At 38.4% G+C, this 19,171-nt stretch overlaps 1 protein-coding gene across 9 annotated transcripts in view; it reads left to right on the forward strand.

Moving 5' to 3' along the window:
* LOC149225026 (uncharacterized) overlaps window positions 1-19,171 on the forward strand; it is a 424,173-nt gene that overhangs the window by 38,406 nt on the left and 366,596 nt on the right. For all 9 annotated transcript variants that reach the window (XR_016249562.1, XR_016249563.1, XM_089386426.1 and 6 more), the window contains exon 3: window positions 11,886-11,953. Coding sequence is in view for 7 of the 9 variants with exons in the window: in XM_089386426.1 (XP_089242552.1) it covers window positions 11,886-11,953 (68 nt within the window). In the remaining 2 variants the exon portion in view is untranslated. The remainder of the gene's footprint in view (window positions 1-11,885; window positions 11,954-19,171) is intronic.

Genomic DNA, 19,171 nt, shown 5'->3' on the forward strand with positions numbered 1-19,171 from the left:
GGATCTGATTAATTTTGTAAACACTGGTGTGAAGCCACTGTTCTGCTGGGAGCGTTTGAATATCATAATAAAAAACTTTTGCGTATAATTCATGGTGTCTTGTGTCATTGATTTATGGTATGTGTTGGGTATGTGCATTCCTATATTGTGCTCTAATATTATCTGAATCGTTATTTCATTTGTAGATGATAGGAGCATTCTATTGGTGAGTTTTGGGTGATCCGATTCATTGTATATTCTAATGACTTTTCTTGAGAATATATAGAGTTTGCAGGTTCCGTGGCCCTTGGGCTCCAAGTTCAAACACTATGGGCACAGGTTGACCATGTTTGGGCTTTGAATATTTTATGTGATGTTCTTACTTTGCTAAGGTTGTGGTTAGCATTTATTTTTTGAAATACATCTAGTTTATTTCAAAAATTATTCCTCAAAATCTTTCAAGCATTGTACATTTTTATAATTTGTAAATAGATTTTGTATAATAATTTTTTGTAAATAATTTTTATTTTTCTAACCCTTGTTTTGCAGCTAGGGTTTGGGGTTTTGAATTTTTGTATATATTGGTTTTGGGCATTTTATTTTCATTTGTGCCGGTGAAAATCAAGAAGACTTGCTGGATCAGAGCTAGATTTAGGCCCTTGAGGGTAAGATCTAGTCTCTAGAATTTTGCGTAGGGCTAGCAATTGAAAAATTTGTAGAGAAATTGAAGATTTGAAGCAAAATAATTTTTCTGGTGAGGGTTTCAATTTTTTCAGGCCTTCTAGGCCTATCGTCCTCCTCTAGCCTAGTCGTCTAGTTCTTGAGTTCCCTGCATTAGCCTGATCTGGCCTCCTAAGGTCGGCTGTGACCCCTTCTCCCTCTACTGTGGGCATTTGAGGGCCCTATGGGTTTGGCTGCAAGCCTGAAGGCTCCATATCCTCCACGGCCCCCTCTTTTTTTTTCTCTCCTTATCCGTCCGTCCAGCCTCCTATCCCTTCTGTTGTCCCTTATCTCCCTTTTCCCTGCCCTGTTCTCCTTCCGCTCTGCATTCCTCCTGTCCTTTCTCCTCTGTCTTCCCCCTCTCCTCTACCTCTGCCAAGGCCTCTCCAAGGCCTATACTCCCTTGCCGCTGCTCCTTCTCCTATGCCACAAACCCTTAGGATCTCTCCCTAGCCAGGCCACAGGCCTAATTGACTTTGTTACCCTCAATTCTAGTCCTCCCTCGCCTTTCTGATCTCTGAAGCTAACATTTGATTATTTTTGTAGAGGTATTAGTCAATCTTTAGGTGATTGCAGGAAGGTTCTCCACTCAAAAATTTTGGACAAGGTCTCATTGCCATTTTCTAGGCCTAGGGCCTCAGCGGTTTGCCTTCTAACCTTTTCTCTTCACTGTTTTATTGGCAGCCATTAATCTCTTGCATAACAGTGACAAATAACTCATCTAAATGCCTTAAAATCACTAATACTGCATCAAAACAAATTAACAAGTTAATTGCACCAATTGAGGATCCATTACTTAACTTGTTTTATGAGAATTTGGTGACTGTAATAAGCTTTCTGAAGTCTGATATATGTCATTGGCATAGGAGTCTCTTTTCACTGCTTACATTCTACATTAAGGAGAAGTAATGGTTCTGACATGTTTGGCATTTGTTAACTTAATATGGTCATAATTTCACTGCTGTCATATGTAAGATAATAGCTCACTGTGAACTTTCCGCTGTCACAATACTTTCATTCAAGCTTCTTGAATTGGTAAGTAATGGATTGAACACTAGTATTGATAGATCATAGTACTCATTTTAATTACATTGTCTACATTGAAGCAAGTTACTACTGGTTTGGTACTTTAACACATTTGCTAGTTGTGAGTTACCCAAAGCTTCAAAGTTTGCACTACGATCACTCTCTAAAAGCACTTGATACACTAAATACTATAATCCAATAATCTTGTTAAGTTGTTAATCTAAGGATATAAGATATTGGTGCTTCTTGTTGTTGAAGATCTGAGTGTTTGCTGATCTAGATCATATAATTGTGGGCATTAAAAAATCATATAATTGGTTAAATAGATAAATGCTCTAATTGTGGTTGATATCTGTTTGGCATCTTTTTCTAAGAGCATATTGTGATTATCTAATTGAGCAAGTTTCATTTTTGATTATCTCTAATATCTTGGAAGCTTTTAATTGAAATAAAAACATTGATAATCTTGTGATAATAATCGTTGGTATCTTGGTTAAATTTTTCTAACTGGTTCAATTATCGTTGGATAAGTTATTACGGGTTTTGGGCACATCTCGTAATTTTTGAATAATTGTATATTGTGGGTATCTATTGTATCTTATTGACACATGGTGAATTGACACACTTTCATGTGGCTAAGATTGTATCTTATTGAGAAGGACTTGTTGGTATAACTTAAAATTAAGTCATAATTAAGTACTTAAGCAATTTAAACAATCTTACCTTAAGAATCACTCAAATCCATCTTGCATTGCATTATAAGTCTAGTTGCATTAATAACTTACCTCCAAGCATAAGCTTTGTTGATAGACATTTAAGGCCACCCTTTTCACAATTTAGCTTGAGAGACTTAACACTTCTTTACTGGTTAACACTGTGACCTTGCAGTCGTCAGAGCCATAGTCTCTGCAGTGTCGGAAACATCAGATGGTTGGAACATAGGGGGAGGTATCGTTAATCAAGCCTTTGCTTGCTTCCTATTGGCTTCCATCCCACAACCTACTCTTGAGACTAGTTCGAAAATAGTTAAAGGAAAAGTTATACTTAGAATAAACATTTAACTTAAAATCAACTAAATTTTGCATTTCACCTAGCTTTTAGGATTTGCACTTCATCTAGGATAGTTAAGCATCTAAGCAACGATTATTCATCCAGTTACTTGGCATCTAATTGGTAACAAGCAAGAAATTCACTCCGTAAGGCACTGGTCTCATATTCAAATCTAATTTAATCTTTTTGTCTTGCTAAAATTAACCAAGTAGCTAGGCCATTCAATCGTGTCTCCGAGACTCTCTGGTTGCCAACTTGTCCTTCATCTTCACATTTCCATAGGGACTAGCCCCCATAGCTTGCTGTTGGGAGACAACTAGAAGAAAGAGGTTGGGGATTAGAGTGACAACCTCGGACTTGAAATCGTTGTCGTAGTGCCTGTACAATCCGAGCGACAACAAGAGTAATTCTTTGCAAGTCCATTTATTTGCAACTTAGCATGAATAAATCTAATTGTGCACTATTTGGTTAATTAGCTCAAATTCCATATTGAAGCAACTCATTAGCTTATGATTTCATGAAATTTTCACTTAGATAACTGTCATAGTACATCAGTTTCGTTTCAAGGCTTGTGAGTTGGTATTTTAAGGCATTGAACTAATCTCCATTTCATTATTTCCATTGAGTTGTTGGTACATGTTTTATTGAGCATCACTACAAAGCTTATATCATTGTTGTATCTCTATTGGAAGTGCATTGTCATCAACATGTCTCATAGGAAGCATTTCACTCACACTTAGGCATTTCACCCTACATACTAAATTAAGCTCGCATCTCTAAAATCTACCTCCAAGCATAAGCTTGGTTGAACAAACATTTTAGGACAAATTTCTCTGATTTTTCTTTCACTTGTGTGTGGAGTAAGGTTAAAACACATGACCTCACAGTTCTATTGGTGGCTTTGTCCCCTTGTAGGAATGAAGGCACACAGATTACAGGGTCTTGGGAAGGATATTGTTAATGACAGACTAGTGTCTCCTCAACCTATCTTCCTTGCAACTAACTCCAATTTTTACCTTGTAAGAATTTGAAAGGGAGATTTCTCACCATAGACTAGACATTTAATTAAAATTAACGAAGATAATTTGCATCTAACATAGTCTAGCTTGGCATCATCTCATTTGGCATCAATTTGATTTGTGGACTTTTCTATTTTACTTGTAATATCTTTATACTTGTTATCTAGATTTTTGCTCATGACTATTGTTGAAATTTCCAAGTCTAACCCATTAGAAATTCTTCCTGCACTATCTAGTTTATTTCACCTACTTGTTCTATTCTTTAATAAGTTATTTAACCATATAAATACTGAAAATAAACACAAATGCAGTCTCAACCATCTACAGATCATCAACTGAAATTAACAGACAAACACACAAGGGACATCGTTATTTTTGGACAATCGTCCCTGGAAAAACCCAACTTGGGAAAACTGGTGCAACAATTTTGAGGGTTTTATTATTAAGCAACTTTCTTGAGTACAACTAGGGTGCCAAACTGGCTCACCCAATGGAGAAATCAATCTGGCAGTAATACATCTCTTCGGAAACAGATATTCAACATGTCTGCTCCACGAAAATCTCTCCGCAGCCCTCCTGGCCTCTGCATCACTCAGAAGCCCCCTGCGTCAGCCTTCTGCTTCTCTACACTAACTCTCTGGCCTTCTCTGTCACCCACGCAGGGCATGCTAGCCTCTGCGCAATCACTTTGGCCCTCTGTGTGGCTCTTGCTGGCTTTGCGTAGCCTCCTCTGCCTCTGCGCTCGTCCTTTGGCACTATCTCTACCTCTCTGCTATGCACTCACTGCAACTCAAATCACTTGTTCGATTTCTCTTAGCAAACCCCGCACCAGAAAATCGAACTGACTGATCAATCTTGGTGTGTCTCCAACTGACCCTCAAGCCTCCTCTTATACTTTTTTTGTTGAGGCTTCATCGATCGAGGTTAAATTTCTAATCAATGACTAAGATTAGATTTGGCTTGATCCCTGTCTTTTAAGAACATTCTCATTCAGTTTTATATTAATGCCCATTAATATTTTTATTTTCCTAAGTTTAGACTTAGGAACTCCATTAAAAATATTAATTATTTTAATATATCTCTAACTGGGTGGAATTTCCCCAAACCATTTCTGGGTCTTGGAGATCTCATGTGCTTTAGCCTCTCCACCAATTTTCATGGCTATAGCACATCCGATGCTACCCCAAATCAACACTTCCTTTTAGCGAGGAATGTGCTCTAGTAATGCTCCACGACTGAACATTACCCTAATCATCCGGTACTGGTACCTTTGCTGATGCTTGGCCTGGTGCCTAGCATCCTCTGCACTGCTGCCCATGGCTCCCACCACTGCCACTGCTACATCTGTACTGCAGCTCCCTCTGCATCTGTGCTGCTGTGCTGCACTACAACTCTCTCTCATCATGTTGCATTGTGTTGCCCATAGCACTACCACTGCTAATTACTGCATTGCAACTCAGTTACTGAGAAGTAAGTAACTAATCTACCCAACTACTGACATCCTTGTCAGCCTAGAACCCTCTTGATGCTGAAGCTACCTCTGCTGCTATCTAGTGCCTTTTCTACTGCCTCTGCGCTGTTGCAAACACCTCTGTGCCTCTCGCACTGCTGCAACCTCCACTGTGCCTTTATGCACTCCTGCAACCACCTCTGTGCCACTCGCACTGCTGCAACCTCCACTGCGCTGCTACAAACCTTTGCACTCTAGCACTGCCTTGTCGCTCCATCCGCATCTTGTTCCACCTGACATCCGTCACCCTGGTACTGTCATTCAGGGCTCCCATAGCCGGATATGATCCAAGAGTTTGGGTACCTCAAGGATCCTGCCCCTACATCTTCTGTAGTCCTCCTAACTACAGTTCGATGTCTCCCCACCTCTTCTCTAGAGGTGCATGAGCACTCATGGCATATTTGTCATCCGTCTCGACTTCTTTCTCTGCCTTAGCTGGAGCTGCCTTGGAGTCAAAAACCTCTCCCTTATTCTTCTTCCTGGGACACTGGGTTGCATAATGGCCCAGCTTTACAATGGAAGCACTTTATCTTGGAGATGTCCTTCTTCTTCCTCTTCCCCTGCTGTCCCGCAGATGCAAGAGCCGTATCCTCCTCCTCCTCTTTCTTGATTCGACCTCCTTTACTGCTACTTCTCGCCTTGGTCAACTGTCTGATTGCTTCTTGCTGAAGAGCTACCCACATCTCTTCACATCTTGGAAGATTAGCTCTGCCCAAAATGCTTTGGACTAATGTCTCCCAATCCTTGGTGACTACGTTCAGGGCGGTCCTCACCATGAACTCTTGATCTGGCGTGGCCCCTATGGAAGTAAGTTGGTCCTGAATCTCCTGCAACCTGCTAAGGTATAAATTTATCTGCTCCCCCTTGTGCATCTGATACGACGCAACTGATTCTCCAGTCGCATCTTTCTTTGCACGGAAGTGTCTTGATACAATGTCATCAAGGTATCCCACATCTCCTTTGCGGCGTTCTTATTGGCAATATGCTGAACTACATGATCCTTGACCCCATCAAGGATTATGCACTTTGCCTTGGCCATTGCATCCTCATACCTTTCATTATCAACTAGGTCGATTGGGATAGCCACCGTTCTCAAGGCGAAGACCTTGATGTGATGTCTATATAGAATAGATAGGATCCTGGCCTTCTAGATGACGAAGTTGGATGCCCCGTCCAACCTGTCCCGATCCCTTAGTCTGTTCATTGCCATCTCTGTTCTTCTCTTCGACTCCCTCTGAATTTCGACTTTCCTCCTGAAAGTTCTCTCTTAGACTCCCTCTGAGTCTCGATTTGCCTCTTGGAAATCCTCTCTTCGACTCCCTCTCAGTCTCAATTTCCCTCCGGAAATACTCCTGCCAACTGTTGAACCACTCCTCTCGGATCTCTTTTGCTCCTGCAACACTGATATGGATTTCTTGGATAGAAATCCGCCTAGGTAGAGACTCCCTCTACCTTGGTTCTGTCCCGTTAGGTATTGTTCTGCTCGACAACATCAACACCCCACTAGCTTCACAATCCACAATCTTCCCACAGCTCCCTAGGCCCCAGCAGCTAAAGAAACTGAGCCTCTTAGCTCTGCGCAATCCCGGCAAGGCTGAATCACTCCTCTGGCCAACTGCATCACTCCTACTTGGCTGAGCAGGATGACGTGGCTCTTCGTGAGCCTCTTCTGCCTCTCACTGCTTCTGTGCTGGCCCTCTCTCTGGCTCGAAATGATGACGCAAGCCCTTTGCGTCACTCCTTCACTGCTGCCTTCTGCTTAGGGACAACGCTGTCTCTCGGGACAACTGTTTCTGCTGCAAATTTTCTGATTTAGTGGGTGCCTTCAGCTCTCCTGTGATCTGCAACGCTCTGATACCATGTTGAAATTTCTAAGTCTAACCCGTTAGAAATTATACTTGCACTATCTAGTTTATTTCACCTACTTGTTTTATTCTTTAACAAGTTATTTAACCATATAAATACTGAAAATAAACACAAATGCAGTCTCAACCCTCTACAGATCGTTAACTGAAAATAACAGACAAACAGGCAAGGGACACTGCTATATTTGGACAATCGTCCCTGGAAAAACCTAACTTGGGAAAACCAGTGTAGAAGTTCTGAGGGTTTTATTATTAAGCAACTTTCTTGAGTACAACTAGGGTGCCAGACTGTTTCACCCAACAGAGAAATCAATTTGGCAGTAATACCTCTCTTCGGAAGCAGAGATTCAATAAATCTGCTCCACGAAAATCTCTCCGACATTTCTCTGAAGCTCTGCGTCAGCCCTCCTGGCCTCTGCGTCACTCATAAGCCTTCTGCGTCAGCCTTCTGCTGCTCTGCGTTGGCTCTCTGGCCTTTTGCGTCACCCACGCAGACCCTGCTAGCCTCTACGCAGTCACTCTGGCCCTCTGCGTGGCTCTGTGTGGCCTCCTCTGCCTCTGCGCTAGTCCTTCGGCACTATCTCTGCCTCTTTGCTATGCACTCACTGCCCATCGCTGCAACTCAGATCATTTTGTTTTCTTTCACTTAGCAAACCCCGCTCCAGAAAATCGAACTGATTGATCAATCTTGGTGTGTCTCCAATTGACCCTCAAGCCTCCTTTTATACTTTTTCTGTTGAGTCTTCAACGATCGAGATTAAATCTCTAATCAACAGTTAAGATTAGATTTGGCTTGATCCATGTCTATTGGAACATTCTCACCCAGTTTTATATTAATACTCATTAATATTTTTATTTTCCTAAGTTTAGACTTAGGAACCCATTAAAAATATTAATTATTTTAATATCTCTCTAACCGGGTGGAATTTCACCAAGCTATTTCTGGGTCTTAGAGATCTCATGTGCTTTAGCCTCCCCACCAATTTTCATGGCTTTAGCCACTTTTTGGTGGAATTTAAGTAATGGCATTGTGTCCTACATAGAAGATAAAAGCTAACTGAGAGTAAAATTGCAGTAAAATTTGTATAGTCGTTGAGTTTTGATACAACCTCTTTTTGGTGGAATTTAAGTATACATTTTTAATTAAAAATGCCAATATTTTTGATAAGTGGGTGTTTAACTTAGATGTGAGGTGACATACCATATTTAAACTCAATTAATATTTAGTTGTATATCCAATTGAATGTATGTAAAACTTACATTCTACTATTCCTTTATTTTTGTTGTTTTGCAAAAATTGTGATATAAATTATTTGCTTTACAATGTTTGCAATCTCATAATTTATCTTGTTTTATCTACATTGTTGATACTTATATGCTCATGGTCATTTGAACTTGCTTATCATTTATTTGCTTTCAAAGTACAAGATTTCCTTTTGCAAGTTGTATCTTATCGCTCATATTTTCAATATCTCTTGTACTAATGTTTGTTTGACAATTTTCCATTCTTGCAATTTATTGTATCTTGAAAGACACACTTTACATGCAAGTATTGTAATTTCACTTTGAACAATGTTATTTCTTGCAAGTATATTAGCAATGGGCTACTCACATATAATTTTCTTGCAAGATTTATCTTGTTGAATTCATTTGTTTTATCTACATTGTTGATACTTATATGCTCATGGTCATGTGAACTTGCTTATCATGTTTTTGATTTCAAGTTATCTTTCAAATTGTTGAATGGTGAATGTTCTAATGTATTTATCTCCTAGATTTTGTTACTTTAACAAGCCTTCTTTTAGAATCCATTCTTAGGGTCCACTCTCGTTGGCTTTAGTTAGGAGAAAGCGTAGAAGGAGAGAGTTGGGATTAGGTGACAACCCCTTCTTTGAGCTTTGCCACCAAGGCCACACCTAGTGGGGTTGAAGATTTTTCCCACATTAACTTGGGTGTGCAAACGAGGCAGCAAAAGGGACCAAGTTGGTGGAAACCTTGAGCATAGAACATGGTTAAACAAATCAACAATCTGATGCGTTGATGAGTGTATATCATGTTTGAATCTATCTTCTTGGAACCCCTCTCTATGTTTTTTGTGCATCACTATACAACGCTGCCTATGTATGCCATTTTGAAAAGATAAAAACCGTAAAGATGTAATTAATTTAAAAGAATATGAACTCTTGAAGAAAAGAAACTTTCGTAGAATAATTGACCTTGACTTTTAAAAAATACCCTTTTGAAACACTGTTAAATGGTTACTTAAAATCAGTGATGATAATATTGGCGATATATTGCCGAATATCGGCAATATCGCAATATTCTCGGCGAGCCGAATTATCGCCGAGAAAATATCGTGATATTTTTGCTCCCCAAAATATCGCGTGATGATATAATCTATCGCCGGGCCAGCTGGGCTGCGGCTAGAAAAGGGAAATTTGCCTTTTTTTCCTCATTTCGGTTTCTGGGTGTTGGAGAAGGAAGGGGAAGAGCTTTGTGGTGGTTGTCAAGGAGGGATTGAGGATCAAACAACCATTATCACCACCAACTAAGAATTTTTTGTGGATCAAAGACTGAAGAACAGTGAGACAAAATTCATTTCTTCCATTAACAGGTATGTTCTTAAAAACCCCTATGTTAATGATTTTTCATAGATTTAGGGTTACGGTTGCTTGCCTCTTTGCCTACCAACATTTTGTTTCTTTGTTTTTTTTCCATTTTCTATGATTTTCATGCCCATGAGCCAATGCAAGAGTTTTCTCCATATTTGGACAGCAAGCTTCATTTTTTTTTTTCAACTTTCATATGCACCCTCTTATTGCCATTTTTCATTCACATTGCAAATAATGTAGTATTTTTTTAAATGAGGTGGCTATTACTTATTATTTTTTGTGTTGGGGGGTTTAATGCCAATTTTTTGTTTTTTTTTGTTCCCTAGATTTGAATTAGTTCACTATGCCAAAAGCCTTGGACCCATTCTGGGAGTATGGGGAGCTTGTTGGTGGGGCAAATCGAGCATATCTATCATGCAAATTGTGTGGGACCCAAGATGTCAGGAAGAGTTACGCGATTGAAATACCATCTGGCTAGAGTCCCTGCACATAATGTAATGCCTTGTATGGTTTCTAGTGCGGAGGTTATATAAAAAGCTCTTAAAGCAATTGTTGAACAAGACAGAAAGTTAGCTGCTAGGGAGAGGGCACTGGTCTCAGATAGATAGTTGCTAGTTTTATTTGTTTTGCTACATACAAGTTTATAACTCATGATGATCAGATACTTTTACATATGTGATGTTATTTTGTATTTTTCTCCACATTTGAGTCCTTGATTGGACAATTATTAGGGATTAGCAGGATTTGGTATCGCTTTTGATGTATCATTTTTATTTTACATTCACAACATCCTATATATCAGTGCTTTCTTCATATTTATGTGCCAATGTGTTTATTTCATGTTGTTATTGCTTTATATGTTTAAAAATCTGAAAAATAATGAATATATTATGCATTTTTTATGTTTGGCGATATTTGTAGATATTTTGTCGATATTTTTGCCGATATTGCCGATAAGATGTTTTTTGGACCTTCGTCGATATTTTGCCTATACCGATATTATCAACACTGCTTAAAATATTCTAATCTGCAGAATCATCAACTTATTAAAAATAGATAGTTCCCTGAAATGATTCATCAAGAAATTTGTGTGTAACCTTTTGAAGCTTTCATCTTCCCATGCATGCACCACATAAATCATGTCAGATGCATGCATGAGAAACCTTCAAAATTCTGGGAAATATTGAAAACCCTTGTTGGTACGGGTGTGGAATGCTCCCCGAAGAAAACTGATTTGGAGATCTTATGCAAAATATTTGCCCAATCTCTAACTTTGAGAATAAAGATTGATGACCATGTGCTAAGTCTGGCCAAAGCACTCATGAGCCATTGATGAAAAGTGAACCCACAAATTGCTAATGTCGAATCAATCACTAATGTATCCTTGAACTGTCAGTTTCAAATAAATTAAGATGAAATTTTGAGAAGTTCTTTTTGTGTGATAACATTTCCCATAGCAAATAATCTGTTTTGTCTTGCAAAAACTAAATAATATACTGAGAAAGAAGAAGAATATCACATGCTTTTAACAAATGATATATTATGTAATATCCCTTTATATATATTGAGGTTTTAAGATGTTTGCATTTTATTGTAGTATGCTTTATTGGCAGTTCTTATAGGACGTTGTAGTGGAGCTTCAGGGTGTGCTATATTTTTCAATGAAAATTTATAATTATTCACAAAAGTTCTCATAGTTGAAATTGACAAGAAACAATCTTCAAATTGTCAACAAACCAGGACAGAATACACTGGAAAGGAATGGGATTGTGTCCTACATAGAAGATAAAAGCTAACTTAGAGTAAAACTGCAGTAAAATTGTATAGTCCTTGAGTTTTGATACAACCTCTTTTCGGTGGAATTTAAGTATACATTTTTAATTAAAAATGCCAATATTTTGATAAGTGGGTGTTTAACTCAGATGTGAGGTGACATACCCTATTTAAACTCAATTAATATTTAGTTGTATATCCAATTGAATGTATGTAAAACTTACATTTTACTATTCCTTTATTTTTGTTGTTTTGCAAAAATTGTGATATAAATTATTTGCTTTACAATGTTTGCAATTTCATAATTTATCTTGTTACATATTGTTTCCAGAATGAGAGAGATTTTGTAAGACTATGTTCTGGACATTCCAACTCTTTGGAGAAAGTTAGCTTGAATCGGTATGTGCTTTCCCTGATTGATTGTGATTATTTTCTCCCCTTTTCTATCCTCGTTCATTTAATCCAAAATGTATAATTGCATTAAAGCCTTTGATAAAATTATGTTTGTAATTTCATATTGCAATAAAGATCTGCTACGCAATACTAATCCATAACTTACTGCTAGTAAATGTGCATTTTACCCTTTTTTCTATGAAAATTTTCATGATATAGAATATTCTTATATGAAGCGACTTTTACAATCCTCTGCAACACCTTATATGGACCATAGTACTTGGGTGTTTATTTATTGCTCTTTTGTTGCTTGAGGGACCTTTGTTTGAACTTTGTATTATTGTAGTCATCATAAATTCCCAATACGCCTCTTGAAATTTCTTTTCGCTGTGATGTTGATATACTTGTTGTTTCATCCTATTTTGTACAGTATAACCAAGTTGTCCTTGAATAGTTGGAGAATCTCTTGTTGGTGCTCTATGTTGTCTTCTAATGCTTTAACCTTCTCTTACTTTCCAATAAAAGGATGATGTATTGGATGGAGGATGATAGGCATAATGTGCCATAAACTGTGACATTTTTGTTGAAGTATTAACAGATGTGTTGTACCACCATTCTGCCAAGGGCAACCCCTTGACCCAGTGTGTCTGTTTATTAGATGCAAAGCAACAAACATACCATTTTAGACATTTATTCACAATCAGAGTTTGTGCATTAGATTGAGTATTGTAAGAGGATTTCTGAGCCAATTGAGTACCCAAAAATGGATCATATCCCTTATAATAATCTTGGGGATTCCATGTAGCTTATGGACTATTTCCATGTATGTTGTAGCTATTGTAGTTGCTTTAAACTGATGAGAAAGAGAACAAAAATGGGCATATTTGTGCATCGATCCACCACTATCATGATTACATTCTTTCCTTTGAACTTTGGTAGACCTTCAATAAAATTCATTGAGACCTCTTCCCAACATTGACTTGGTATGGCTAATGGTTGTCTATGACTCAGGCCCTTGATTGTCTCTCCCTTTTTCATTGGCAAGCCTGTAAAAGTTCACTGAGACCACTTTGAAACGCTGACTTGGTATGGCTAATTATTGGAGAACACTGGGGCCTTGATTGTCTCTCCCTTATTTTATTGATAAATCAAAAAAAAAGTTTTTTGAAACCTTGAATGCCATCCATTGGAGAAGTGTGCAATTCCAAAAGGACCTTCTATTTTGAGTTTGGAATTCCTACATAAATATAGGCAATCCTGATGCCACAATGAATTATTATTACGTGCAATTTTATCTAATGCACTTGGGTCCTTTTATAGTTGTTCAATAATCTTGCACACTTTCGGATTTTGCTTCCATTCTATCCTTGCTTCATCCACCCATTTAGATTGTAGAATAAAAATAGCGCAAAGTAAGCCCTTTGTGACTTTTTCTTTTCTTGAAAGTGCATCTGCCACCACATTTTGCTTTCCTTTTTTATAGAGGATATCAAAGGCATAGGCTATCAATTTTGTAACCCATTTTTGTTGCTCTTATGAAGATAATTGTTGTTTAAAGAAGTGTTTTTGACTATCATGATCTGTTTTTACCTTGAAGTATTTTCATATTAAGTAAGGGTGCCATTTATTAATTACATGCAATATGGGCAACATTTTCTTATGATAAATGGGTTTGAGTAATCTTTTTTCCTTTAAGTTGGTCACTCCTAGAGGCACAGGGCTGGGCTTCTTCCATAAAAATTACACCAATGTGATGCCTTGAGGCATCACAATAAAGGTTTTTATGAGGTCAGGCATGTTGAAAAACCAAGTACAATGTATACAAGTACTATTTTTGACTACTGATAATTATTTATGAATTATTGGGGCTTCTTTTAGTTCCTCTTCTTCATAAAATAATTACATTTAAGAAATTCAACTAATTGTAATAACAATAAAGTAGAGATCACAGTGTATAGTTGACAAGAGACACCAGAAATTAGGCCAGCGGCCAGGGCAAAACCCACAAGGGGAAAACCCAATCCTTTCCTTTGAGAATCAATTTCAGCGAGAGATATCAAAGTCAAGGAATAAATTGACCAACTAGAGCATCCACCAAGTGTCCAAGTCAGCCCTTCTTGATCTGATCACAGTCACTGGAGTACTGATAATTCTGTACCCTCTTCCACAGAGAAATATCACAGAAGATGCGGCCCTTATGCACAGAAATAGGCCTCAGGAATTTGGCCCTTTACCACAGAGATTATACACAGATTCCTGGGCTCTATTCATAGAGATGATTCATAGTGTTTCGGCCTCCTGTCGCAGAATTTATACCACAGATTTTCGGCCCTCTACTTCAGATACTAACCACAGACTTTGGTTCTTCTAGCAGAGACAATGGCAGAATTTCCGGCATTAAGGTTCCACAGAAATTTCAGTTCTGATCACTGATGTACCACAGATTCTTCTAGCAGAGATGATGACAGAATTTCCGGCCTTATGGTTCCACAAAAATTTCGGTTTCGATCACTGATGTACCGCAGAAGCCCATAAAAATTCGGAGTGTAATATTCGGAATTTTCCACAAGGAGATGTCACTGAGATTTAGACTGTTTATATAGCCATAGATGGGGCTGAATGGGTGCCAAAAAGGGGTTGAGTCAACTTGAGGAAAAGAGGACTGACTTGGACACTAGGGGCTCCAGATAAAATTTAAATTTGACTTTTAATAAATAAAAATAATTTTGATTTTACAAATGATCATGAAGATCATGCTCTACATGTACATCAATGATAAATATGTTAAGATGAAGATCGACCATAGCTACCAACTTCAATAATGCATGTCCAAGACAGGGGTTGTACACGTAGCCTTCTTAATTTTTTCAAAAGCTTTGGTGGCTTCTTGAGTTCATTAAAATAACTCCTTTTTCATCAACACTATTAGAGGTGTTGCCATTTGAGCATAATTCTTGAAAAATTTGCAGTAATAGCCCATCAATCCTAAGAACCTTCTAAGATTCTTTAAGGTTTTGGGAATTGGCCATTCGATTTTAGCGTTAGTTTTGATAGGATCCACTTTAATGTCTTCATAAGATAACACAAATATTCCACTTCTTGAACCTGAAAGGGACACTTGGAAGGCTTCACATATAGTTGTTGCCCCTCAAATAGTTTTAATACCATGTCAACATGTTTCTCATGCTCTTCCCATGGTTTTCTATAGAGTAATATATAATGAAAAAGTAATAACACACATTTTCTCAAGCGGGTTTAAGATACGATAAGATAATTTTATTAATGTCCAACGAATGACTTGTTGCCACACAATCTAGCGGGGCCCTATGAGGGGAACCTATGGGACAACAACTAGACCAAATGACAACAATGGGACAAGGACCCACTGTCACCTCAGTGAATGTACGTTGCTCTTTATGGACTTTCATCGATGGAAGGAGTCTTGGTACGAAGGAAATCACTTGTAATCATAATGTCGAAGACAAGGTGTGAAGTGATTCCCAAGGTCCATTCAAGGAGAAACACAACAAAAGGCACAATGCTTCAAAAAAGCTTAAGGGCTCTTTGAGAAAGACCTAGAATGGAGAGCAAGGCCTAGGGTTTGAAATTTGCAATGCTGATAGATATGCCTAGAGTCAAGATTCCAAAGGAGAGATAAGACCTCTTAAGAAGCTTTGTAGGATGATTTGACACCTTAAATAGGTTTTTCGCTCTTCTTGAGAGGCCTAGAAAGAGCTTATGCTAGACCTAGGGTTGAGGAATAATTGTGGGAGAAGTTCCTCCAAGATGTTTTCTAGGTCAAGGTAAGGGAGAAGGGAGGGTCTCTCGTGATTTGTTTTGAATACTTGGTTCATATGACCCTCAAGAAGACCACCTTATCCAAGGAAAACTAAATAGGTTTCCCTTCTAGGGCACACCTAGGGCATAAGGATTTCTGGAGAATTAACTGCGAGAATTCCACAAAAAATTGAGGTCCCCCAAAGGAAACACTAAGGAAGAGTTCTATCCAAGCAAAATCCCAAAATTCCTTCTCTAATGGATTTTGCTGGATGCCCTAGATAGCCATCTAGGAAAAGGGGCTGAAATAATTGGAGAAGAAAAGGGAGAGAAGGTAAGGTTGATCACCCATTTTTCTTGGATCGGTGGCTAATCCTTACATGGAGTCTAAGATGATTCAAGATTTGCCAAAATCATCTTCAAGGAAGAATGATGACTTAACAACCACTCTTTAACAATTACCTACTCAATATCTATGGTTTTTCATGGAAGAAGAACAAAATCCCATCCACTAGGAACATTCATCTATTGTCATGCAATGAGTAACATGTGCAATTTACAACCAAATAACCTTTTACAATGATATTCAACAAATTAGGGCACACTAGAATTAACTAGTTGTAGTAATTCCACGCAATTGACATTATTCCAAGAGAAACCTTCAACAAAATAACACTTACAAGATGACAATGAGATATATCCAACCCTAGAAGAAGTTGCTCAAAGAGAGATCAAAATTTTGGCGTCCAAAGATATTGAAATGCATCAAAAGTCTCCACTAGGATCCAAGAGAAAAGTGCGAACTTCTTGTATAAGAGAAAAGATCCGAGTGATGATGATGCTCTCTCACAATGAGAGCAAATTCTATTTATATGAGACCTTTAAAGGTCAAATTCCTATTCTAAAGCGCTTGACATTATTTTAATGTGCAAAAATAAGGCCTTGGTGACATGCCCACCAAGTAACTCCAAAAAATATGAATAAACCATTCAATAGTAGGCTGAAATGATGAGGTCATTGGAAGGCCACATTAAGTCCTCAAAATAACAGAATGAGAGGGCTCCATTAATGATGCACAAGGGGATGGCCCCTTGATGTCCATGTAAGTCATCATGCGATGCTCCAAAGTGGATTTGGGGCACAAATACTAGTCTCATGGGTCTCTTGGTGAAAGATAAGTTGACAGAGTGCTCCAAATTGTTGAAATATGTAACTAGGTTCAGCCTTCATAATGACATATGTAATCATGATTTTATGATGTAATGAGAAAAAATAACTTTATTATTGTTGATCTTGAGGCATGGGTTATCATGCTCAAGGATTTTTTTTAGGTTAAGCTCGCATTGTGAGCTCCTAGGGCTTGTCATTGAGTCTACAAGTCATTAAGTCATTGTCATGTATGAAAGACCCTTTTGGGCGGTTCCATATTGTAATTTTTTTTTTATTTGAGTCAAAGAAAGTCAAAAAGACCCTCTAAGACCATGTTAATGGGCTACTATCAAATCAGCCTCCATAAGAATTAAGTCAGCCTATCAAGTGGACATGTTGTCCTAGAGATAATGTCAAGTCGGCCCAAGTGCATGGTGAGAAGTCTATATAAAGGAGGACTCGTCCTCACTTAAAGAGCATTCATTCAAGCATCCACGTCAAGGAAAAGAAGTGCGAATAAGGAAGAAAGGAAGCCTCTTGTACAACAATGAAAAGGAAGGAGAATAGCGAAGTCTTTAAGGACAATTTTTGGGCCATTCATCTCACACTTGTGACTGCAGCTAGGGTTTCTGCAGTAAGGAATTGCTAATCTTGAAGGAGCCGAGATATAACCTAAGGAAGCATTAGTTTTGCTATCTGAATACACAAGAAGCAGAGTCCAAGACAAGCGAAGAAGAGAAAGCATTGAAATTTGCCTTCATCGTCTCACATGTGTGGCCTAGGGTTTTCGAAGCAAGGGCCAAAAATTGCAAAAGTTGCAGGTAGGCCGAAATTGCAGAAAGATAGGTCAAAGTTGCAGCCAAGATGTTGGAAGGTTGAACTTGAATACAAGGAAGGAACAACTAATTTGAGTTGGCAAAAGAAAGGTGATGCAGGAGCATCCGAGCACCCTTCATTAAAATCGGAATCGAAAGTTGTGAAAGAGGAAACGTGGACAATCATTGCAAACCGGGGCAAATTCTATTAAAACAGAGCTAAATTAATGGAATTGATAAGTCTCTAGAAGACTTGATTAAATGTAATTATCTGCCATGTATGCGTATAAAGAGATTTAGGGGTTGATTGAGCGATTGTGGGAGGAAATCGTGGATCTTAGATGATCCACGCTTTTGTAATTTTCTATATAAATAGTTTTTGTTGTGTGAGAAAGAGAGATAGAGGATACAATGTAGGCGCAGGGGAAATTTGTGACTAAGGCCGAGAGGCTTTAGTCTATAATCGAATTATGTATATAATGGAAATATGCGTGTTATGTGGATTTCCTGTATCTGTGTATTGTTTACCTATAATGTGTATGTATGTGATGGACGAGTTAAATCCTGTGTCACAGGTTTGTTGATCGACCATCAATCACTATAAGGATCAATGGCAATCCCATGATAAATCGATATCATAGAGTGAGCTGTTGTATGGAGTGATGTGAGTGCCTTAGACAAAGTATGGCAAAGTTAAAATTGTGTGTATAATGCGAATTCCATCAATCGGCGACTACACGATAACCGTTGTATTTGAGAAGACGGAGGAGAGTATTCAATCGAAACTGGAGTCGATTGAATAAATAAAGCAGAAATCGTCGGATCGGCTAGATCGACAGATAATAATAGCGGAAGAGGAACTCGGAGGAACTATCATAGCCGTGCGATGGAAGGGGATCTACGGTAATTGCGCTGAGAACTTGTGAGAAAGTTATCTCGGCTAGCGGACCCGAGAAAATCATTTAAAAGAGTTTAAAGTTCGGAGGTGATCGGATTGTCCGTTTAAAGGCGATCGGACGCATATTGCGTGCAAACAAGCGCGTCCGTTAATTCCAAAAACAAACGCGATGAGGTTTTATACAACGGGCTTAAAACCTCGTTGAGTTCTGATCATCAGGATTGTTCGTTGGTTGACTGATCAGACGGTAATCGTGCTCGAATGTGCGCGTGGGTTAACATTTCTGGCAGACCCGATATGTTATGAACTGGGGTTTAATTTATTTGGGTTCTGGTCTTAAACGTTCAAAGTGGGACCGACGTTTGTTGGCTGGGTTATGTTATGATTCTGCTAATGTAAAGGCTTCTGATATATACGTGGGCCCATAACCCACAGGTCCACGCATGAAATTTGTAAAGATGCAACTTTGCTGTGTCAAAGCAGCTTAACTGTCATCAAAAGCTTGACTTGGTCTTGGAGGAGTTTTGGTCAAGGGTCTAGGTCTTGGAATTCGTACATTGAAGATTCTATAAGAAGAAGAATTCT

Source organism: Pinus tabuliformis, chromosome Q (genome assembly GCF_031772625.1).
Source record: "Pinus tabuliformis cultivar Carrire ecotype Pingquan chromosome Q, CPIR1, whole genome shotgun sequence".
In the NCBI taxonomy this organism is placed as follows: Eukaryota; Viridiplantae; Streptophyta; class Pinopsida; order Pinales; family Pinaceae; genus Pinus; species Pinus tabuliformis.